The sequence below is a fragment of the Amblyomma americanum genome, chromosome 3, assembly GCF_052857255.1.
Source record: "Amblyomma americanum isolate KBUSLIRL-KWMA chromosome 3, ASM5285725v1, whole genome shotgun sequence".
Lineage (NCBI taxonomy): Eukaryota > Metazoa > Arthropoda > Arachnida > Ixodida > Ixodidae > Amblyomma > Amblyomma americanum.
This window is the reverse complement of record NC_135499.1, coordinates 175,381,768-175,406,670: the sequence shown is the minus strand read 5'-3', so window position 1 is coordinate 175,406,670 and position 24,903 is coordinate 175,381,768. Positions and strand designations below refer to the sequence as shown.

General features: G+C 48.0%; 1 protein-coding gene across 2 annotated transcripts in view; it reads left to right on the top strand.

Moving 5' to 3' along the window:
- The window catches only part of LOC144125479 (sodium-coupled monocarboxylate transporter 2-like), a 53,133-nt gene that overhangs the window by 386 nt on the left and 27,844 nt on the right, over positions 1-24,903 (top strand). Inside the window, exons 2-12 of one of the 2 annotated variants that reach the window (XM_077658869.1) lie at positions 10,684-11,074; positions 12,268-12,333; positions 12,907-12,958; positions 13,610-13,677; positions 15,327-15,490; positions 18,631-18,771; positions 20,432-20,561; positions 21,287-21,375; positions 21,462-21,571; positions 22,220-22,287; positions 23,044-23,130. In XM_077658869.1, coding sequence (XP_077514995.1) covers positions 10,688-11,074; positions 12,268-12,333; positions 12,907-12,958; positions 13,610-13,677; positions 15,327-15,490; positions 18,631-18,771; positions 20,432-20,561; positions 21,287-21,375; positions 21,462-21,571; positions 22,220-22,287; positions 23,044-23,130 — 1,362 coding nt within the window. In that variant the 5' untranslated portion in view covers positions 10,684-10,687. The remainder of the gene's footprint in view (positions 1-10,683; positions 11,075-12,267; positions 12,334-12,906; positions 12,959-13,609; positions 13,678-15,326; positions 15,491-18,630; positions 18,772-20,431; positions 20,562-21,286; positions 21,376-21,461; positions 21,572-22,219; positions 22,288-23,043; positions 23,131-24,903) is intronic. The other variant, XM_077658870.1, reaches the window with a different exon arrangement.

Below are 24,903 nucleotides of genomic sequence, written 5' to 3'. Positions count from 1 at the left end.
AATTTCTTCCGCTATTAACTTTTCTCCTCTGATTACAAAGACCACCGCAGGATATAGGCGCGCTCATAAAAAAGCGTAATTTCCAGCCGCACCAGGTCACCGGCTGTGACGTGCTTCTTCCATGACCGAGATTGCAGGCCCCATGCTGTCATCAAAGTGACGACATTGCAGCACGAAACATGCGTGCTAAAATTTGGACGAACTTTCAGGGAAACCCGGGGTAATCCACTACGGGAGCCTTGATACATATTGTAGCGTTGAAATCCAGCTTATTGATTGATTGATTGATTGATTGATTGATTGATTGATTGATTGATTGATTGATTGATTGATTGATTGATTGATTCGTTCATTCATTCATTCATTCATGGGGGATAAATTCGAGCAGTTGGGAAAAAGCAAAACCCCAAAGTCATCAAGGAGAGTCGCACTTTTGGCTGCCCGCACGGGCGCTGGGGACTAGTGACCTACTGACCTACTGACCTCATCGCAATCTGCCCACCGTGGCAGGTGGCAACTGCCCCGTCGGACTGTGAGCAACCTCCCTACCGTGGCGGGTGGAGATTAAATTGATGATTGGCCTAGGACCTTTTAACTTAATTCATCTGCTGATTCAGCCATGTGATCTGGAAGCGTCCCCTCTAACAAGCGACGCAGAGTCGGGGGTTTCTTCAACTTCGGCACTGGATGCGAAGATGGTTTCAAGCGAGACGTGCGCCGAAAGACCGACTTTGTGACCAGACTCAGCGAGTCTGACTCGGTTACAGGTACATTTCATCGACGCTTTACAGACGATCCGTTCGGCAGTGTGTGTGGTGTTTGTGAACGCAGCCATGCAAAGGAAGCCTTCGCTTCTCACCACGATTAACCAAAGTTTAAACCAGAGCTAATTTTTCTATTTTTTAAATATCTTGCTTTCTTCGAAACGACATGAAAGGCGCTCGCGCAAGACAGTATATATTAAAACAGCTTCGGTGATATTTACAACTGTATTATTGCTCGTTGTATGCGGACATATGGAACCAAATCTGGTTCCGAACGACGCGCAAACCCTGCAGATAAATGCAGGCCTCAAGAAAGCCAAATATTCAGGCTTCCAACGAAAGAAACCACCCCTTATTTTTTGCATGCGTACAAAATTTCTCAAAAACTGGCACAATGGTTAGAACATCTGACATCAAAACGCATCATAAACCCCATCATCCTAACTACGCCCACTGCAGGGCAAATGCCTATCCCGTATCACTCCTATTAACCTTGTCCTGTGCCAGCTGCGGAGCAGTACAGGACACAATGATTTTTCAAATGAGAACTCGAGAGATTGGGGATATATTTCTTTTTTTACACGTGACGCTAGAAATCCAGAAACACAATATTGCTACTGATGGCAAAATATTCCTGTATGAAAATGGCGAAAGGGGTGCTACCATAAAGCCCACTTTCTTGAGAAGTATTATTCGTGGAGGCTAACGAAAAGGGTTCAGCTCAAGTTATGGACAACGCAGGCAGTTATGGAATGAAAAATGATAGGTGTAACGTTAAAAGACCAGAAGCGGGCAGAGTGGATGAGGGAACAAACGCAGGTTAATGACATCATAGTCGAAATCTAGAGGAAGAAATGGGCTTGGGCAGGGCATGTAATGCAAAGGCAAGATAACCGCTGGTCCTTAAGGGTAACGGAGTGGATTCCAAGAGAAGGCAAGCATAGCAGGGGGTGGCAAAAAGTTAGGTGGCGGATGAGATTAAGAAGTTTGAGGGCATGAGGTGGGCACAGCTAGCAAAAGACATGGTGAATTAGAGAGACATGGGAGAGGATTTTGTCCAGAAGTGGGCGTAGTCAGGCTGATGATGATTATTGTTCCTCAAGCGATCATGCAAAAGAAAAGCACCTGGCTGTACCAAAAGTGCTAACTTCCTCTTGAAGGAGTCAGTGTTAGCTGTAAAGCACCAATAAAAATGCCAGAATTGCGAATTTGGGCACATAGCGTCTAATAAGGCTAAACAGATCCTCTGCAAGCTGCGACAATACATATACCCGCAAACTTTCTAATCTCATCGCTTCATATGATTTTTTCCACTCCGCGCCACGTTTACCTCGTCTCAGATGCCACTCTGTAACACTAAAGAATCCCGGGCTATCTCTTCTCCGCACTGCAAGCCCGTCCCATGGCCATTTTTTATTCTTGCTTTCAGCTATAGGACATCATTACGGGAGAGTGGGCCAAAATGCGACACAAATTTGCAAATCGTCGGCACTATATTTTATTCACAGATATCTAAGAACAAGCACTGCCGATTTACTTCCTACTGTGCTGGCGTCCCGTTCGCCAAATATGAAAATTCCAGCTGAATTGGAACAGAGTAAAAGTTATTAAAATTTAAAACTTCAAAATGCCCCGTTTTGCCCCATCCAACACTCTATAAAGAATAATACGCCCATATGGGAGTAAGAAAGTGAGTAAACTGTCCTCTGGATCACTCCCTTTTACAAAAAGGAATGCGCTAGAGGAGATTTTATTTCATTTTTACTTCTTTCTGTTTAAAGTGAATGAGGCAAATTGAGACAGTGCACGGGACAAAATAAGACCTTCCAAATCCAAAATCACCACATTTTGCTCATCATTGCAATGAATGCACATAAAGGTGGCTCCATGGGCGTCTAGACAATCTTTGAGAGCCTATTCGAATGGCAGACACTGCACTAAGACTGAACCCGGCACTATTTCCTTTGATAGTCCACTATAGTCTACGCACTTCTAACGCCGGGCACTGCGTGTAGCCTGCCGCTACGCGATTTTTTTTTAATTTCTGTAGCAGACTGACGCGTGAGTCACAATGCACAGAATCAAAAGCGCTTTATTCCAAGAACACGACTGCTTAAATAGCTGCGGCGGTGGCCCGTTATCAGCACAACCTGTGATAGCAACACAGGCACAGAACTGGCGCATGCTCTCTTGTGGCACACCTACGTCACAGTGCGTGACTGCACAATCTACCACATCCCTTCCCCCTTAGTCATCGATGCCGTAACGTCGCACTGGGTTACGTTGGCGAGTGGAACGCCGGAGCGGCTGAGACGTCTCGGGCTCCGGAGGTCCCAGTGCGCGGCTTGACAGACGGCAGAGCGAACGAGGGACAGGTTGGCTGGTCTGTTGTCCGGGGATCAGAGCACCGTGCTCTGCGAACGTGGTTGCGGTGGCGTCGGTGCACAGCTCCGTCTGCCGTACTCAGCTCGTACATGACGTGGCCTATCGGTCGCGACACGCGTGCAAACAACGACTTGGGCCCTGGCCGGAAGTTCCGCGCGTACACAGCGTCACCAGACTGGAAACCTCGTGGTGGCGGCTGCCGAAGGCAGCTTGCGTCACTCTCATCCGGGCGAAGGCTGGATAGGGCGGTCCTGAACTTCCGGCCCAGCATGACTTCGGCTGGAGATTTCCCGGTCTCGGCGTGCGGCGTAGAGTGCTGTTTGAATAGAAATCGTGCAACCTTGCATAATACGGTGCCCTGTCTCTGTTTCCGTAACGCACACTTCAGTTCTCGGACCATCCGCTCCGCCCTTCCGTTGCTCGCCGGGTGGTACGACGCCGCATACATATAGCGTATACCATTCAGTTTCAGGAAAGCCTGAGTTTCTCTGCTTGCAAAAGCGGTGCCATTATCCGACACAACCAAGTCGGGCAAACCATGTGTTGCAAACATTTTGCGAAACTTTTCAATTACTGCAGATGACTGGAGAGACGGCATCACTTCAATTTCGGCCCAGTTTGACAGGGCGTCTACAACCACAAAAAAAAACACGCCCTGGACGGGTCCTGCGAAATCCACGTGTATTCTACTCCACGGTCGTTCTGGCTTAGTCCAGAAATGCGTTGGTGTCCTTGGTTCACTCTGCCTGTTTTCCTGGCATGGCGTGCAGTGCCTCACAAACTCGACGATCTTTTCGTCCATCTTCGGCCACCACACGTACGACCTAGCGATTGCCTTCATGGCCGTCACTCCTGGATGGTTAGCATGCATAAGGCTTAAAACTTGCTTCTGCAGTGCCTCTGGAATAACTACGCGGCTCCCCCAGAGTACACAGTCACGATGTACGGACAACTCGTTTTGTCTTACCCAATATGCAGAATACTTCAGGGCTACCCGTTCTCGCGGCCAGCCCTCCAGGATCCATTGCTTCACCTGGTACAGCAGGGGATCACCCCTGGTGAAGGCTGCCACTTCCATTGCGCTCACTGGAGGGTACTCCACAGCTTCCAGAAGGAGTATGTCGCCTGGCGCCTCGGTCTCTTGGCGGGTTAAGGGGCCCGGTAACCTGCTTAGGCAGTCGGCGTTTCCATGGTCCTTGGTTTTCCTGTACTCGAGCACGTAATCGTATGCCGACAGCATTAGCGTCCACCGTAACATGCGGGGAGAAATAACCGCCGGAATTTGCTTCTGCCTCTGGAAAATTCCTAGCAAGGGTTTGTGATCCGTGATAATGAGGAAATCTCGCCCACAAAGGTATTGGTGAAAATGTCGAACCCCAAAAACCACGGCAAGGGCCTCACGGTCAATCTGAGCATAATTGCGCTCCGCCCTAGATAGCGTTCTGGACGCATACGCCACAGGCTGCTCATTTCCTTTGCTGTCGCGATGAGCCAAAACAGCTCCTACACCCACAGATGATGCGTCGCATGACAACACTAACGGGACATCCGTCTTAAAATGCACCAGCAACGAGTTAGACGTTAGCAACTTCTTCAGGCTCTCAAACGCTTCCATATGCTCTGCACCCCAGTTCCATGCTACGCGGCTATCCAACAAACGATACAGCTTTTCCGCTACTTCTGTTCTTCCCTTCAAGAACCGATTATAGAAATTTATCATACCCAAAAAGGCTTGCAGTTCCTTTTTGTTCTTGGGTGCAGGAGCTTGGTGGATGGCCTCGACCTTGACCTTGGAGGGGTAGATGCCCTTTGCGTCAATCCGATGCCCTAGAAACTCAAGACTCTCCTTGAAAAATTCGCACTTTTCCGCTTGAACTCTGAGACCCGATTGGGCCAAGCGGCTGAGGACTTCAGCCAACATCCTTTCATGCTCCTCAATCGACTCGCTGGCAATCAGGATGTCGTCTAGGTATGTCGCTACGTGCGGCATTCCAGCCAACACGGTGTCCATGGTTCTTTGAAAAACACCAAGAGCAACGGACACGCCGAACGGCAGACGACAAACCTTGTATAGCCCCTGCACGGTGTTAATCGTGAGCAACTCTGCCGTTTCTTCATCTACCAACAGTTGCTGATAGGCCTGCGTCAGATCCAGCTTGGAAAAAACACGCCCCCTTCCTAACCTCGCAAAAAGTTCTTTGCTTGTCGGAAGTGGGTACACATTGCTTTTGACGGCCTGGTTCACAGTGCTTCGATAATCCCCGCATATTCTGAGGGAGCAGTTTTTTTTCCGCACCACGACGATTGGCGTTGCCCAGTCGGAATACTGAGTGGGTTGTAGAATTCCCAGCTCCACCAAGCGGTTAAGCTCTGCCACGACTTCCTCCCTCATCGCAAACGGAATGCTACGACATTTCAGGAACCTGGCTTGGGCGCCCTCCTTGAGTTCGATGTGGATGCGGGGTAGGGCAGCCCCTGGAAACGTGTCACTGAAAACCTCTGGAAACCTTTCCAAAATGCCTTCTGCTCTGGCGTGGACGCTGTAAAGGCCAGCTATGCTGATTTCCAGTGGCTGGAACCAATCCCGGCCTAGAAGAGTGTTTCCCTCTTTTTTCACTACAAGTAGTGGCAACTTAAATTCTCTGCCTTTGAACTTCACGGGCACGGACGCTTTTCCCAGCACGTCGAGACCTTCCCTCGTCCAGGTAACGAGTTGCGTGTTGCAATCTTCCAGCTTGATCTGTTTCGCCACTTGCAGCTTTTGAAATTTGTTCACACTGATAATAGACCTGGCAGCTCCAGAATCTACTTCCATAGGCACGCTTTCCTTCCCAATCTCTACAGCGATGACGTACTTTGGCGTCCCACTTTTTACTTGGCTGATACTGAACGACTCGTCGTACTCGCTCTTCACAGCATGTTCCATATCATCCAGCTGCATTTCCACTTCTGCTTGCTTTTTTCGGCATGCTTTTGATAAGTGTCCCTTTCCACCACAGCTGAAGCACACAGAATCTTTGTATCTGCACCGCCATCCTGAATGGGCTGCCAAACAGCGAAAACAACGCCGCTGTCTTTCTGGTTTCTTCATGCTCGCCACCCTTCCTATTTCCGCCGTCAACTCCTGCTGGAACTCGGGTTCTTGTGCATTTCTCCTCATTGCTTTTTGCTGCTTGGCAGTCGTTTCCGCCGTTACTGCTAACTCGTATGCCGTCTCAAACGTCAGATCCTTTTCCGCCAACAAACGCTGTTGAACCACACTGTCCGAAATTCCAAAAACCAGACGGTCACGCAACATTTCCTCTAACGGAATTTTTGTACCGCCAAATCCGCAGTTCTCGGATAACTTGCGCAAAACAGTGACATAGTCAGCCACGCCCTCTCCGTCTTGTTGGTCGCGTTTCGAAAAGACGTACCTCGAGTATAGTTCAGATGGCTTCGGGTTGATATGCTTCTTCACTGCGTCGACGATGACTTGATAGCCCACGTTGGGTGGCCGCGAAGGCTTGACGAGGGTTGCTATGAGGGAGTACGTCTCTGGCCCACAGCAACTGAGCAACACAGCTCATTTGTCGTCATCCGTTGTGAGCTTGTTAGCTGCGCACGATGACTCAATGCGCTCGACATAATCTACCCACGATGAATTTTCACTGAGGTCGAACTCTCGAATGCGACTGCCGAAAGCCATGTCGCCGACCAACAGGCCCTTGCACGGGTTCGACCGTGCCTCGTCGCCACTGTAGCAGACTGACGCGTGAGTCACAATGCACAGAATCAAAAGCGCTTTATTCCAAGAACACGACTGCTTAAATAGCTGCGGCGGTGGCCCGTTATCAGCACAACCGGTGATAGCAACACAGGCACAGAACTGGCGCATGCTCTCTTGTGGCACACCTACGTCACAGTGCGTGACTGCACAATCTACCACAATTTCCTACTTTCTTCGCAACTTCTTTCTGTTGTAGTGTCAACGTTGCTGCTCTTTCTTTCAGTCATGTTGAATCGAAATGAGATTTGGTTCGATTCGTAGCGAGTGAACAAGTGATTGTAGGTCAGACCGAACAGAGGCTTGTACATGGCCGGAATGCGCTATACAAATAGCTGTTCGTGCCCACCGGGACAGAGTGCGACGCTGAGGTTCGCAAGGCATTCTACATAGTTCCTACTTTTCATATTCTCTTATTTCCTTTGCTGTCCTCTGGTGGGCGCCTTTGGGAACATAAGAACGCTTAAAGGCGTCGGCGCTGCTTGCGTCTCCCCAGAGCTTTCTTCATGTTTTCTGCGCGCTGGTCGGCATTCATTCCTTTCCTTTCGTGCGTTCAGACTATGTGCTATAGACAGGGGGATGATACGGGTAGAGCTTCAGAGCAAGCAATAAAACTACTTCATTTACTTTAGTCTCAACAGAATATCATAACATCACGTTTTGCCCCCCACCTGGTCTGCTGCCAAAATAATTCAATCTTTTTAAGCTTAAACATTGAAAATTGTTAAACTTTGTCTGAAATAAGATTTTTAACAATCTGTAATAACTAAACGTTTGCGTTAATCTAGGACGCCAGGTTGATTGAGCTGCACACTTCTGAAAAACCTGGTGGGCAGAATTTTGTGCCTTTTTGACCACTTTCTCGTTCATTAAGGCTCACTTCGCAATTTTTTTTAACCTAAAAATGCCAATCTGGTTAAACTTGGACCCACTTGTAGTGAGACTGTGGCGGGTCATAGCAGGAAAATATAAAGTTAATATGATTGCTCGCTCATTAGTGGGCGCTAAAATGTCGCCTTTTGCCCCATGTCGCATTCTGCCCCACATTCTCCTAACTCTCGTTTGGTCCCTGGGTCATTCTGCTCTCTCTCTCCCTCCTCTCTCTTATTTCTGTCCCTTTACGCTAAGCAAAAGTTAAACATTTTAGTGAGCAGCTTCCGTAGTCACCAGCCATTGGTTACGTCATACCGCTTAGGTTACTATACTTCCGCATTCCAAAAAGGAGTTGATGCTGAATACAGAAAGTCCTTCCTTTCCGTATTCATGTCGGTGCAGTTCAGCTTTAGCTAATGCAAGTTCAGCTCACCGCCGGAGCACTTTCTCCCTCGGCGCCTCGGACGATGTTCCAGTGCGCCAGATGGCGTCACTCCGAGCGAATAACACTTGATCGAAGGCTATCCAGGGTCATATCATCAAGTCTTTTCAGCGAAGCGTGAAGGCTGCTTTTGGCGCGTCGCATTCACAGCGCGAACAGAGCGCTGTGAAGAAAGTGCACCGGTTTTTTGTTGTTGTTGTTGTTGCATGTTTCACAAAGGGCACATCGCGAGTGATTCAGCCACGCACAAACAAATGGCATGCAGCGAAGAGCTGCGAATGTCGAGTTGAAAATGAGGCATTAAGAACATATCGAGCGTGCGGTGATCCGGGTGCGCACGGCACTTTTACAAGACTTCATGAACGAGCAGCGAAACTGTAAAGGTCAAAGTTTAACGGCTCACTTTACGGAAAACGTTCTGTGTTGAGCGTGCTTAACTGCGCTGAAGTCTGTAGTGCCGATGGGAAGCTCCCGAGCAGATCTCGAGGCACGAGCGCCCAAGACTGCCGTGCTCTGTGCTGAAAATTAGATACGCTTTTTTGTCTCATTGCGCACAATTTCTGAAAAGCACACAGAAAAGGAAAACGGCCATTCATACTCTGACAAATACTAGTACGCGACACGAGTCGTTGCATCGTGAACAGCAGGGAAGTTATCGAATATTGGGCATCCTCCGTGTTCATTCTCAAGCACGAGTAGCATATGCATTGGTTGCTTGGTAGTCAAAACTTGCCGAAATAAGAACTGGGAGCTACTAGAATGAAGCGTTATAAAAGGTTAAAATACGACCATTTCGTCCGTGAATTCCCAATACAGCAACAATGATTCGCAGGCTGACTGCACACTGAATGTCTGCTAGACGCAGCTTTCATAGACAAAGCTCTGAGCGCACTGCATTAATAAAAACATTAGAAGCTGTTGGCTTTCCCGGAAGTGGTGTCGGTTTCCTCCAGCCAATGGGAATTATCAGTATGGTGACGTCAATTCTCTTCAGCCCATGAGGGAATTTTATCACCGACGACACATTACCCCCCCACCCCATCGGGCGAACGCAGGTTCATGTACGTTGAAGCCGCCGCGGTGGTTGAGTGATTATGGCGCTCGGCTGCTGGCCCGAAAGACGCGGGTTCGATCCCGGCCGCGGCGGTCGAATTTCGATGGAGGCGAAATCCTAGAGGCCCGTGTGCTGTGCGATGTCAGTGCACGTTAAAGAACCCCAGGTGGTCGAAATTTCCGGAGTCCTTCACTACGGCGTCTCTCATAACCTGAGTCGCTTTGGGACGTTAAACCCCCATAAACCAAACCAAACCATCATGTACGTTGCCCAAGTCGACGCAATAGCCTGAGCATCGCGAGAGCTCGTGTCTTTCAGGGAAGGCTTAGGGAACACTTCGGGTATCAGGGAAAACTTAGGGCAGCTCGTTGGCCGACGAAACAAGGAATGCACACTCGTGAAGTGCGAGAGTGCATAAGCGTTGAAGTTCACTGCAAGGCTAATGCTTCGTGATTATAAAGACAGCACGCGAGTGCGCTACACTTACCAGATACGGGAAAGAACGGGAGAAGATTTGCTGAATACCGAGTCTGGTGATCGAGCACCGTGTAAAACTTCTCTTGCAGCTCGTCATCGGTCCGTCGATTAGGAGCGGCAGTAAGAGGTGTTGGAGCTGTCTTGGTGGTCGGGCAAGAGCGTTCGATGTGCAACTTTCACACTCGTGAAAGAGAAGCCGCCTCAAAAATATTTGGTTTTTCTCTGCGCACACGTTAAGTAAAAAAAAAAAAAGTCGCTTGCTGGACTACCATCATGAAGTGTAAAATGATGCCTACTCCTACCCAAGCGGAACTAACTTTAGCTGGGGGATTTAGTATTCCAATCTTAATTTTAAAATGGGGTTAGCGCGAACAAAAAAAAATTAAAGACGGGACACTTGCAAGGTGAAGAAGACAATTTCACTGCTATAAATCGCTATTTGGACAGAAACTCACGCGTATATTGCACTGCCCACAGCTCATGCTTAATGCAGTTATTAAACACAACGTACCTTATCTTTCCTTCTCTTCGCTATACCGAAAGCTGTCTGTTTTGTGATATTCTTAATAATTGGTTGTTTGGAGAAAGGAAATGGCGCAGTATCTGTCTCATATATCGTTCGACACCTCAACCGCGCCGTAAGGGAAGGAATAAAGGAGGGAGTGAAAGAAGAAAGGAAGGAAGAGGTGCCGTAGTGGAGGGCTCCGGAATAATTTCGACCACCTGGGGGTCTTTAACGTGCACTGACATCGCAGAGCACACGGATGCCTCAGCGTTTTGCCTCCATAAAACGCAGCCGCCGCGGTCGGGTTCGAACCCGGGAACTCCGGATCAGTAGGCGAGCGCCTTAACCACTGAGCCATCGCGGCGGGTTTGTGAGATTCTTTCTCCATATTTCTGCGCATTCTCCCTTTCTTATCAGCAAGATGGCCTCGGTCCAGCAGAAAGCCGTAGAGTATAGCGTCTTTGGGGCATTCATGGCAGCCAGCCTCGGCACGGGCCTCTACTTCGCGCTGAGGAGGTGTTGGGACAGAAAGCGCCTAGGGGGAGCCACCGACGGCCGTGCCGGTGGCGGCGGCAGCCAGGCGGACGAAGAGTTTCTGGGCGGCCGCAGCATCGGCACGCTGCCTCTGGCGCTGTCCGTGCTCGCCTCCATGGTGACTGCCACGGGGCTGGTGGGCTTCACGGCGCACTTCTACGCGCACGGGATGCACCTGCTCTGGGGATCGGTGCCCGTGCTCGTGATACTGCCCTTCATCGCCTACGTCGTCATCCCTCTGGTGCGGAGGCTCGGCGTCACTTCCGTCTTCCAGGTGAGGGGAAGGAACACATGCCGCATGCGAAACATGACGACCGCAAACGAGCTCTTAACCTCGCTGGCAGTTACACTGGGGTGTTTACATCGTGGCATGAAGCTGACACCCGGTGCACGATACACAGCAAAGAGCAACGGTCACAATGGACCGCTTGCCACTCCCTATATCATCGCGCACGGGTATAAGAACTGCTTGAAATGGGGCGTCTATACATGTCCGTGTTAAAGTTGATGGCACCGTTCTTTGGACGTCCCACATGCGGCAGTTAAGTAATTGTCATCGGAAATGTTGGCTTAAAATTCACTTACATTATGAAGTACTACCGAATAGCCCTTGAAATATGTCGCTATGTTGCTGTTATTGATGTGCGCCACTAAGGGTACTCTCAGTGATGTCTTTTAGCGATTTTACCAGCAAAGCGTTAGCATAGCACATGTAGACAGAGCGTTAGCATAGAGCGTAATTGTACCATGCAAAGCGTTAGCATAGCACAATGATAATGACTGCAAATTTCAGCTTGTACAGTACAGTCCACGGTTAACGGGAACATGCGATCGCGTGGCCTTCGCCCTTCGCGAAGCGCTGCCGCCGATAGCCTGCTAGAATCGGCCGCACAAGGCACATGGGCAGTAAGCACGTCCTGCTGCTCTTTCCGCGCGTGCGCCTGGTGTCATCCATTCTCACCGGCTCTCAGCGGAAGCGCCTAGCGAAGTGCATAGACCGCGCGATCTCATGTTCCCGTTAACGGCGGACCGCACTGTACATGAACCAAGCTTCCCCGAAAAAAAGAAAATTGGGTTCAGCGCCCCAGTGCCTCTCAAGGTAAATATACACCTAATAATTAAGTTTTTTTTTCCCCCGGTAATACCCGCTTCCTCTTTCTTTTCATCTTTTCTCATTCCCACATTTTTAATTATGCATCGCATTCTTTCGTCATCATCATCATCATCAGCCTTACTACACCCACTGCAGGGCAAATACCTCTCCCATCTCTCTCCAAATAACCCTGTCCTTTGCCAGCTGCATCCACCTTTTTCCTGCAAACTTCTTTATCTCGTCCGCCCACCTAACCTTCTGCCGCCTAACCTTCTTTAGATAAATTAATTAGCTTAATTCCGTGTTTAGCTTTAGCACGCTATAAAGTTCACAAATGACGCTGTTTTCATTTTATCTTCATTCTTCCCGAGCAGTACATCCGGCTCCGGTTCGGCAACAAGGTCGGCATCGCAACCTGCGTCGTCTACTTCATCCTCAACGTACGTAGCTCCCTCATGCGTTCCCTGCTCTTGTCTTCGGGTAACTCAGTTCGTGTTTCTCGCGAGCTCAAAATAGTGCTATACATACCGAGGATCCAGACGCGGATGTGCAAATGAGTGCGACGATACTGAAACAGACATGATGTCATGGTCGACGCGTTCATTAGTAGCTTTTTCACATAGTTGCGGGCTCATTAGCCACAGCTGCCGCCGAGATTTCGTTGTTTACAGAATACACTGCCGCTCTTCAGTATTAAAAGATAGAGGAGGGGGGTTGAATTAGCAGAAAAAATACTGTACAATGCCACTAGGAGACTGCGGAAACATAAATGTGCGACGCATTGTACAACAAGCTTTGAAAGGTTAAAAGAAAAAAGGCATTAAAATGTGGGGATTTACTAATCTCTGTTGACACGAATAATTTCGAAATGCTATTGGAAAGAACGAGTGTGTGACGTCATCCAATCCCCGTGTTGTATACGGACAGTCGATCACATAAAGCGCCCCTCAGCTGTCTGCTTTGTGCCTCACGTGAACATTGCAGAATCATGACGACGACCTTCTGTTGTGCAGCAAATCCAAGGAGCCGTCAGCATATTTGCGGCTGCTGTTGCGATATCCACATGTGAGTGTGTGTTCATTTGTTTCAACTGACCCTTCACGCTACTTTCACGCAAAATTCAGCATAACGTGTTTATGCTGACATTGAACATGACCAGCTTCACGCGTGGAAAGCTTCACACTGGCAGGAAGGAACTATAAATCACACGATTACTGCATGATATATGGTACGACATGGCGGGAAACATCCCTCGGTGCATTTCGGAAAGGTTCTGTGAAAAAGGCCCTCTTGCAACGCGTTGAAAATTTTTATTTATAGTGCGGGTTTATAAACAGATATTAGCTCTTCGTTAGTTTTTCGTTCCGGACTTTATTCAGCTTTCGCCATTTCTCTCACAACACTTCAGCAATGCGTTCTACCGATTACACGAGTTCATGATAGCTTATAAACTACTTGCGCTCTATAGGAATACTAAACCCTAAAATATGCCTTACAAAACAACTCTTTGAGTGGGATAGTTAGGCAGGTCATATAACGCTGCGAACTAGTAGGTTCTAATAAAACTCTCCGGTCTTTCTCGTCGCCGGAAACAGGCCTAAAATTCGGTACGTTTCCTAGCGAACGTGCATATTTGGATTAGCCACAACATGTCAGCGGCGAAAAGTTGGTCAACCGAACACTACTTAATGTGCAATCATGTAACGTTGTGCGCAGTTTTCGGCGTGCCTCTGATGTACAGCTCCCTGGCTATTGGCGTATCGGGTACACTCTACACTGCATTGGTGAGTAGCCTCATTAGATTTAACTGACGATAATAATATTGCATTACGTACCATAAGACCGAAAAATCTGAGTGCAGATGTATCTGCCACGAAACCTTCAGTTGCCGTCTGCAATGCCGAAGATTAAGGCATTTCTGATCGCTTGTCTGCTTCTACAATATTACCAAATATTTTTTGAATGCTTTTCTTTGTCAGGCGAATAGCATCGGCCGGCGAACAAAGTTTCATAAATGCGTGAATGCGCTTGAACTTGTCAACGGTGTTTTTGTGAGGAGTCCCTAATCCTCTAGTCTAACCTACGCACTAAGTCTAACCTAGGAACAATGGTTGAGAAAACATTTTCAATATGACAGAGGCCAAAAACGGTGCACGACTCCCCTTAAAACTAGTGTATGCTTGCATCGAAATGCGTGCTCCAGAGATGTTTCCCTCACTTTCCGTGCTTGTGTACCTTTTTAGCGTTGCCTCATGATGACACTTAATTTTAAGGCTACACGATCTAGCAGCGAGCCTATTGATTAATTGCAGTTGTGCAGATGCGCGGGTCATATGTAATAGGTGAAATATCAGTCAGACAAGGCTTCATTCTTGCTTACTACATGCAACGCATAGTAACTACAATCATAAAATATATAGAGCACAGCCCGAACTTGTCTTCCCCGCATAGCTTTGCAACTGACGCCACGCCTGGGAACGTGAAAATGTGTCTATTACATTTCGAAGCCCACACACCTGCTGCTGCGGATGCATTACAGCGATGTCAGTCATGCGTTACCACTTACTTGTTCTTTCGTTTCTACCTGCAGTCAGGTGGCCGTAATTTACGGATCGAGCAATAATATGGGCTCTCCGAGCGAGGAAGCCTAAGTCTATGGAAGGATTTTTAAAATCTAAGTGCGCATAAAGGCTCTGCATTTCTCTTTTTGCCTGAACTTAGTAAATTGAAAAACAAATAATGAAGGGCGAAGGGGGTTTAAAATTACGAGGACCAAATTTTCACGGTAACTCACAGCGCCGACTCATCAATTACGACGACGAAGAACAAACTACTATACGCTATGCTCAATACGAACTTTCTATGTGGCAATCTACTCTCATACCGCACTATAGCAGCCGCTCTCTGCGTATATCAAAGAGACAGCGAGAACAAATTAAAATTGGGCTGTATCAACAGATTATCGCGTTGTAACCTCGAAGAGGCTCTACGCTAATTTAAAAGCGAGCTTCCATAAGCTCGAAAAGATCGAATAATGAAATACGGGTATTGGCAACTCCGGTCGTTTTTGTCAGAAAACTGCGCCGTCAGGACAGTATCTTTCGCGCCTATCTCTGAGGCTAGCGTTACACCGGTGTTCACTTCGAAACAGTGATCACGGAGTCTTATTTTTTTTTTTTTTGGTCTTAGCGTGACGCGTTTGAGCCGAGCGGCAGGAAAAAAAAATATTTCATTTTTAAATCCAATTTTCTCGCCAATAAATGCGTCTTCTGCTGCCGAACAGAGATCAGCGCATCCAGAAAGACCCTAAGGATCAATTTTTTACAAAAGAACAAACAAAAACTAGACGCAGTCTGTCCTCAATGATCTGTGCAGCATGTGTAGCGACACGGGGACAAAGTGTGAGAGGGCGTCTCCGTGTCGCCCCATGCAGGGTGGCATGCGGGGAGTGGTGTGGACGGACAGTGTGCAGGGCATCCTCATCCTGGTGTGCCCGCTGACCATCCTGGGCACCATCGTCTACGACTCGGTGCACGCCTCCAGCAGCGGCCGACTGCTGCCCTTCCGTGACATCGACGTGAGGCCCTATCTCCTGGAGTGAGCCCTCTCCCGCTTCTCCCTTAGTCTTACTTGCGCGGTAAAGCTACGCAGAAGGCCTCTTGTGGCCTTCTAACACGTATAGTATATGGGTGGGTGCAAGGAAAAGAGGGAAAATTTTCAGGGCCAAAGCAATATTTCACTAGCAATCCTGAAACAGCCGGTGGGTCTCTGAAGCATCGACATTTTAACCTTGACCTTTGACCTTTGGCCTATAATCTTTGAGATGAAGTGACTTGGATACGGTATGGCTAGGGGAAGGTCACATGCTACGAAAGTTTAAAAGAAATGGTCTTGGAGGACAATGTAAGGCAATGTCTACGCAAGAGTCAAGCGAATTAGAAGGACAAGTTAAGGCCAAGTTTATTCGAAACCAGTGCATTCGCACGTCATACTGGGCGTAACGGCGTTAAAATTATGTCATTCTATTCTCTTTGGTAAAAAGCTCCCTTCCTCCGCTGCCTCTCTCCTGTTTCCTTCAGCACCTTCACAGCGAAAATGTTTTTCTTTCGATCCTTGCCCTTGGCGTTGAAAAGGGATTCACCAAAAAGTGGCGCACATGCACATTTAACGTGCCGTTCAATGGCAGCAGTGGCAGCGCCCATGGCTACAACTTCAAGGGGCATAAAAGACTGCTAGAGGCAAGTACAATCCCCTTATGCGTACAAGCAGCCGCTGTTTAACCATTTTATTCTTCATCCCACGCAGCGGCTTCGCGCAGCCTAGATATACCGAAAGGGCCGAAGGTAGTAAGAGATATGTACTCCTCTGGGACAGTTGGGCTGCACCTGCGGCTAACTTTCATGTTTGTTGAGAAGAATATTTAGGGGTGTGCAAATACAACTTTTGTTTTAACTTTCTTACTTTTTTGGAACCGAATCGAACACGAATAGTCTAGTCTACCTTCGGTACCCAATCGAATACGAATAGTGTAGCTAAAAAACAAATCGAATAATGAGATAGTCGAGTCAAATACGAATCGAATATTAGTACGATTATTCGCTGCTTGCGCGAATATTCGTACAAAATGAACATTCATGCCAAACAGCGAGGTACTAGCGGCGGCGCTGTAACTACTACATTCATATCTGTAGCTGTCGAAAGACGCAGCAGTGACCTGTACTAGGAGGCACAAAGCAGGAAGTCAGTATATCAACTCTGTGTCGGTCATGTACTCGTTGCAAAATTCTATTTTGCAACTGACGACCACGGCGAAGAAACTAGCGCCACATACCAGGTGGTGAGAGGGACGAGAGTTATGAGCCATGGTCTTTGATATTGGGCAAGAAGGCAGCGTTTGGTGAACCTTGTTGAACGTCGTCCAGTCTTGGGGACCATACGTTTGAAATCCATGAATGCAGCCACGCGAATGGACGGTATAGCGTCGCGGCGCCGAACGCGCAGGACAAATCGCGGAAGCGTTCTGTGCGACGTCGGAATGGGCCCTGTTTTTGGATAGCCGCCGAAAAGAATTACGGCGGGCTATATTCGAACTCCATGTCTCTTATTCGAAAACTATTCACAGCTTTGACATCGTATACGATTCGTTTCCAAAAATTTTGAATGTGCAGTATCTGATTCATTCAACGAATCGAATAGGCGGATATTTTATTCGATATTAAAGAATTATCAACATTCGCAGACTCCAAATAATTTGCCGTCCATTCCTGGTACACTTTCTTCTTTATTTTTGCAAGAACCTTTTTTCTATGCATACCATACACCGACAGTCGTTTCTGTTCTTTTTTATTTTCTTTTAAATACAGATTTCTAGGAACATGCGTTGAACTTTCTGGGCATCTGGCCGAATGCTGCGACATCCCATCAAAACACGTGTAACCATTTCCCCGGAATAAATGCAGCCTGCCCAGGAGTCAAAGTTTTGGGCACAATTTTTTTGCAAGGGCGTGTGAAAACTCCTGAACTATAATTGGAGCTCCTTTTTGGTTACTGTGGAATTCTCAGGGTATGCAGAAATATTTTGGTTCCTTCGCTTTCGACTGCTACCCATCTGAGCTTTGCAGTGAGCTAGTGCACGTTAAAGCGGACCCGGTTGGCTGAAATTTTTCTGAAGCCACTCCATGACGGCAAACGTCATAGTCCACCGCGTGTTGTTTGGTGTATAATGTATAAACATCTCAGTATTAATATAATCATGCATCCACGATGTTTGCGTAGGTTAAAATGACAAAAATAGCATTTCTAATTTTTTATCATGGTACGCTCCTCGTTCGCAACTTTTCCGTGGATGCCCAGGGATTCTCCTTTCATGCGCTATGGCGGAACCAGCGAAACAGACGCAAGACAAGAACAGCGAGGCACACACACAGCGGTGTTGCGTGTGTGCTTCTTTGTTCTTATCCGGCGTCTGTTTCGCTGGTTCCACCATTGCGCATTACGAACCAACTAGCCCAGCAATTTATTCTAATGAGATTCTCCCTTGTTTGTTAGGGAAACGTTGCTTGTTTTACATTCTGGTTACAATTTACAGGAACTGTCTGAAACGCAGGACAGTCAGGCCATTATGCACAATTTCTGTATTTACAAAACACTACTACTAGGCCCGTATCCAAGGGGAGGGGGGGCAGATACCAAGTCCAACCCCCCCCCCCCCCCCCCCCTGTTCTCTTGGCAGTGCTGAACCAGCTGCCAGCACCCCACCCCCCTCCCCCGCTAGATAGAAACTTTACCCTGGGCCCCTCCCAACAAAATTCCTGGTTACGTGCCTGACTACTACAGAAACGTTTTGGTCTTGTTCGCTAGTTTAGAAAGACTAGATCACGGCCCACACTCGCAGGTTTCATCTGCTTTTAAAACATCATCTAAAGAGTGTCAACCACGATCGTTTAAGCGATGTTAACCGACGCGGAACCGAACATCGTGCAAATGACCACTCCCTCCATGGTTTTATGACTCACGTTTACGCGCCAAGATTTTTCTGGGTGAACCTTTCCGATTGTTCTATGAGCAAAATCTCAGCAACGCAGAGGAGTTCAGCCTGCCTTTTTTCGGAAAACTCAGACTCGTCAGCAAGGGAAGACAACACTGACGTATGTTATAATGGGCAAGAAAAATAAAAGTGCCCAACGCACGCCGCCGAAACAAGACTGACAGTCGACAACTATAGTTGCTATGTGCAGGGCCAGCTTTGACTTCACCAACGACGAGAACGTGTGGGCTTGCGCTGTGGGTCTGCTGGCCGGACACGCCTACCGCATGGGCATGGACCAGATGGTGGTGCAACGGTACGCGTCCGCAAAGACGCTCAGGGACGCCCAAAGGTGCGATCTCAGTTCTGCACGCGCGAGTGTTTTCGCCGCGTGTGTTTCTGGCTGGCAGCGCGATGTGTTCGTGTCCCGTTCTGTAGCGATGTTAAAACTTGTCTTACTGGCTGCCTGGACAGTTATTTGCAAATCGTAAGCGAGGCGTGCGCTCAGTACGACGCAGAGAAAGAGCGAGAGAGAGTTTAGTGTATTTCGGTGCTTGAAAAACACATTGTTATAGCTAATTTACAGGGGACGTTCCATAACAAAAAAAATTGCGCCGTCGGACGGGTCTCGAAGGCTGAACGAAAGCACCGTCAAAACAGAACTAAATAAAAACGACTGTACCAGGAAAGCTGATTTATGTTATTGAATTTTAAAGCAAAGAAAACACGTTACGTATTAGAGGGAGTAACGGAATGACAAATGTGTTTTGCGTGAAGGCGATATAGTTTTCATGCACGGGCGAGTGGTTGGTACAGCAAGAAGTAGAATATTATTTCATTTTAATAGCGCAAGGGCAGCTTAGTCAAATCACGCCACGTCTAACGTGTCTGGCCTTCACGAAGTGGGATCAGAGACCATTTCCCCCAAGCATTTGGACCCAGAAAAACCGATAACCACGCCAGAGAAAGCTTGTACACGTCGGTAAAACGTCGGGTTGGTTCACGGTGGTGCGCTGGCGATCGAACCTCACACCCCCGCATGCGAGATGCACATTCAAACAATTAGGCCATCACTCCGGTCTCTTTAGTAAAACAAACGTTCTGTAAAACGTTTGTCATCTGAATTTTAGGTATAAAAAATTTTTAAACTGTGTCCACCGGTTACGACATGAACAAATCATGTAATGTGAAACCAGAGGAGAAAATACATAGAAGCTCATCGACAATAAGGCCAAAAGTTGTCGTATATAGAGAAATGGTGACTAAGTGTACAACGGCGGCCCGCTCGCGCTATGGAGAACCGTGCTTCCCGTGTTGGCATGATGCTAGAGATCGATTTTTCACTGCAACAACACAGGAACGTCGAACTTCGCTGCGCAGACGCGTGTAAAAATGGGCATGGAAGAGGTGCAGTGCTCGTTTGAGCCTGCTCGAAGTGAAGTGTCTCAAGTCTGCCTCAATTCCGGAGCGGCTTATTATTTGTCCGGTACACCATTAGGGGACCGCGTAGTCTGCCATCGAGACTTTAAAATAGTTTTTGACTAAAATACTAGACATCAAAAACCTAACAAAACTAAGATTAGGGAGTAATTGCGCAAGTGTGTTAGTTCTACCTCGTTACTTACCCAAGCGCAGCCAACGGCTACAAAGGAAGAGATGTAGCCGCTGACTGCGCACAGACGGATGCTAATGAATATGTACTCCTTATCTTAAATCTATATCTTGGCTGTTTCCCCAATCCGTTGGGATGAAATGAGGTAATGTCCATGGCTAGTAACACTAGTGGCATAAGGATTGAATTTCAGTCATAAAGTGATTGCGCTACTAACTTCTCATTATTGAATGCCACGAATTAAAAAAAAAACGATTACACTATGCTGTCCTCAGTTTCGATGACTATTGGCTTCCTTAAATATTCAAGTAAAATTTAGCTCGAAGTTATCTCTTTGGCAAGAACCCACAATCACCGCTTTGGAACCGGGAGCTGCTTTCATCTTTCCCGCCCTGAACAGGACGGCGTTCTTGGGTAGCGCGCTTCTTGTGATATCGACGTTCCTCCTGGCCGCGGTGGCCATGGCACTGGTGTACTGGTACAAGGACTGCGACCCGCTCCTGTCCGGGGCCATCAAGAACATCGAGGAGGTGAGTAAGGACCAAGCTTTGCGAGGGGAACGCATCTGCCCGGACTGCGGAACTTTGTATTAGCAGCGCAAACCGAGCAGACATAAAACGACGCGCCTACTTACGACCCTAATTCAATGTACAGGTGCCCATAAAAGTTCTCGGAACGCCGAAATCAAGAAAAACGTCAATTCCTTCGCTGACTAGAAGAGTAGTCAAGCACTTGGAGCTAGCTGCATTGAGCAGGTCGCGTGGTGAACTACAAAACACACCCTTCAGTTCATGGCTGCGTGCTTAGGCTGCCGAGTAATTAGGCTTTGTCGTAATTTTCGTGTTCCGAAAAACTTTTGTGGGCACCTGCACGCTTGTTAGCTTGTTCGCACTGCCAGAGACCGACGACTGGAGTGCGTAAATCTAGGACTATCGTAAAGACTAGCACTATCGTACGATTCTGTGATTATTAAGCTATAACATGGTCGAAAATTTGGGCAGGGATAGTACAGTCGTGAAAAATCATTCCATTCATTTTTTCTTCACCCCTTGGTCTAGCGTTCGCTCTTCGTCATTCGCCCAAGCCGAGTGATGTAGCGGGCGCGTGGTGGTGTCGGTCAATAAAGAAATGATGGAAAAACGAGAATGGAATGGAACCAGTAAAATACTTATACGTTTATATAGGTCTTAGTTTCGCTGCGTTTCGCGATGCACCATGAAGGTGAGCGCAAGCGGGTGTCTTCGTTTATTTCCAGATCATCCCTTTTTACATCAACCAGAGGCTCACCGCGTTTTCGGGCCTCACGGGACTTTTTCTCGCCGGTGTTGTCAGTGCCACACTCAGGTATTTCCGCGTCACGCTATCCCATCAGGCCGAAGATGATAGCGCAGACGGATTTCTTGACTCGCTTGAGCATGTCATATTTTCAGCACAGTGTCATCCGCTATCAACTCCCTCTCCGCCTCCGTGTTCTTGGACATCCTCTCACCCTTCATTGTCATGAATGAAGGCTGCTCGAGCATGACCATCAAGTCTCTCGGTGAGTATATCTACAGTACCTACCTACAGTGGCCACATCTCCGCCTTTTCTGGGCACTTACGACATACCTACAATGGAACCAGGACGAAATTACTAAGCTATACATTTTCTGACTATATCATCCACGCCATAAATACTAGTTGCCTCACTCCTTTATTCAAGGCACAATTACTTCACCACCGGACATGAGAGCCGTGTGGTCATTTGAAATAGTTAGTCACGTGTAATCTTTCTAACCTATCTAAACTGAACCAGCCTGTATCTATACAAGGCCTGCTGCTACGGAATCCCATACAAGCCCATCAACACGCAATTTAATACCCCGAATTTCTCAGAATTCCCTGCGTAGTAGAGATACGTACCACGCATATATAGCATCAGACGCGTTGTCGTGTCACTATAGCTTTGAAGACCGTCGGCTACTATCGTCATTTCCGCCGCTAGTATGGTTATTTCAGGAGTTCGAATGTTATCGCGGCGTCACACTGCCCATCGTCGACTCCGCTATACGCGACGATGTCACGCTTGCCTTTACGAGAGTTTCGTAATCAGATCTATCAGTATCACAGTATACTTCTGATTAGCCATAACTGAATTATTGAAGTACCGTGACTGCCAACACTTTGTCACCTTCATTTGTGTCTGCAGCATTTCTTTTTGGCGCCATGATGACTGGAGTGGCGGTAGCCGTTCCCTACATCAGTTCAGCAGTTCGTGTAAGTCAGCTCATTCTCACTTCGCTCTTCGCTCGGTGTATACGGCATCTACTATTATGCGAGCCCGATATCGTTCGCAGGCCGACAGCTTTTAAACAAATTTGATATAAGGTTTAAATAAGCGCTACACAAAACGAAAAACGGGAATCGCAAGTGTGGTTTTGTTGTCATTAATGGCACCAAACTGAACAAAGGCTCTGTGCTTTAGAACGCAGCGTAGATGCACCTGTATCCTGCGTATATTTTAGCCCATGGGATTGACCAAAACGACTAGAAGGTATACTGAGTCAGCATATATCAAGCTACAGGAAGCTAGCGCCATGTGATCGAAGACCCGCTATAAAACCACGTTTATAAGAACTACGGCACCTCTTTCTTTCTTTCTTCTTTTACTCCCTCCTTTATCCCTTCCCTTAGGGCGCAATTCAGGTCTCCAACGATAAATGAGACAGATACTGCGCCATTTCCTTTCCTCAGAAACCTATTATTATTATTATTATTATTATTATTATTATTATTATTATTATTATTATTATTATTATTATTATTGTTGTTGTTGTTGTTGTTGTTGTCTACACCTGGTACATTTTGGTCACTTCTCGTTGAGCATGCTAAAGATCAACTAAAACAACACAACCTACATCTAAGCGCATTCATATAAGGCAGGACAAAGTGTTAGTAAACGTGCTTCTTCAGCCCGGAACACACACGTCCCTGAACCGCGCTTCCCATCATCCCCTTTCCATGCATGCGCAGCTGATCATGGTGGTCCACAGCAGCGCGTCGGGCCCCTTCATCGGCCTCTTCGTGCTGGCCATGGTCTTCCCCTGGGCCAACACCAAGGTGAGATGGTTGCGAGGATTTTCGCTGAATCAAATGCTTTTTTTTTTTTTAGTGTGTAAGCACTAACCCGACGGGTACAGGGGCGCTCACATTAGCGGGAAAACGCGCAACGCCGGGCGTTTCCCGCGTGCCGCTTCCCGCCCAAGCCGGTTTTTCTCCCGCGGACAGCCTGCTCTCCCGTCCCGCGGAGCGATGGGTTCGGTACCTATTTTTCCCGTGCCGGTGACCAGAACAGCCAATGGGCGCCGACCGTGAACCGTGACGTCGGTCCCAGTTCAGTGACCCCGTCGGCGGAGGCGGAGGCCGCGCGCGTCCGGCCGGCCGGCCCCGGCCGGCCGGGGCACTCGGCGGCTGCTTTGCCAGGGCGACGGGAGGGGAGCTAGCAGGGTGCGCTTTCCAGTCTTCTCTAGTGTCACGTGACTATCCCCTTCTCTTTCTGCTCGTTCTGGTCCTCCCTCAGCGCCTCCTCTCTCCACATTCCAAGACAACCGCAGCGAGAAAACGCGCGTAGTGTGAGCGTCATTAGACGCTTTTAGTTGGACGTACGCAGTGAGCTTGCGTACGCAACGACACTGCGGGTAACAAGTGCGATGCGCAGAACGCAACGTATCTAGCCGGTCGTTGCGGACGTACGCCCGCTATAAAGCATAGCGTAGCGTACGCAACGTGGGACGCTACGTGCTGCGTTGACAAGATGGCGGCGCCCAGCTCGCCCGCTTCGGAATAAATACATGTCGCCGCTGGATTGTCTTACGCAATAGCTCGCTCAAATGGTAGCGGTTCGCTTTTATTTCGCCTACTCTCACGCACACGCCAAAATATTAGCGACAAATGTCCCTTGTTTTTCAGATACTGAAGTGATTTTTGACCTTTTAAGCCTAAGTAACGTTGTGTACGTTTATCGCCATAGCAACTGCACTTGTCGAATACTTTTTTAGTGATGTGCCTGCTTTTTCACTTTGTTAAACATTACACCTTTTTTTTCTTCATTGGAAACAGTAATATACTAATTTCAATTGTCAGAAAGTAAAAGATGTGCAGCCCAGCGCTTTCAGTGTTTGTCACTAGATGGCAGCACGATACGGAACCACGACATCGTAAAGATGCAGACGCCACACTGGTGCACGTGCTGTCATCCACGGTGAACATAGAGATCACAACATAGAGATCACATGAGCATTCGAAAGAACACTTCTTCGAGACATGTTAAAATATAAAGGCAATCAAGGAAGAAGAAAACTCGCTCCGGCTCCTGAAGATTACAAGAACGGAAAGGCTGAGGCTTGGCTTGGATATTTCTTTGGATTGAATCCGCATTGCAGTTTTTGCTCGTGGCAATAGATGGCGCTAAAAAAGCAAGCTATACGCTCAGCAGCGTTAGAGTGTACTAGAATGCAGCGTTTCTGTTCGTAGAAAAACTGGCGGACGACTACCATAGTTAGTAATGCGAAACTTGAGCCCAGCTCTTCACACGCCAGCTGCCACCGCTGGCAGGTGGCGTATATGCTGCTAGCGACCCTCCGGGATCTTCCCGTGGCGTATCGCTCTGCTGCTTGGACAACCGGTTTCGCGAACAACGCAGACAACTACGCCAACGCCGATTACGACGCGTAACGCAGGAACGGAAGCCTAAGAACTGAACTCTAAAAAACTGACATCATCTCTTCATTAACTCCATGCACCGACCTCATGACTCCTGGAAACCCATGACAAACAAAGTACGACATACCACTGCGATCACTGCACTGCATGGTCTACGCTGCACATGGCACC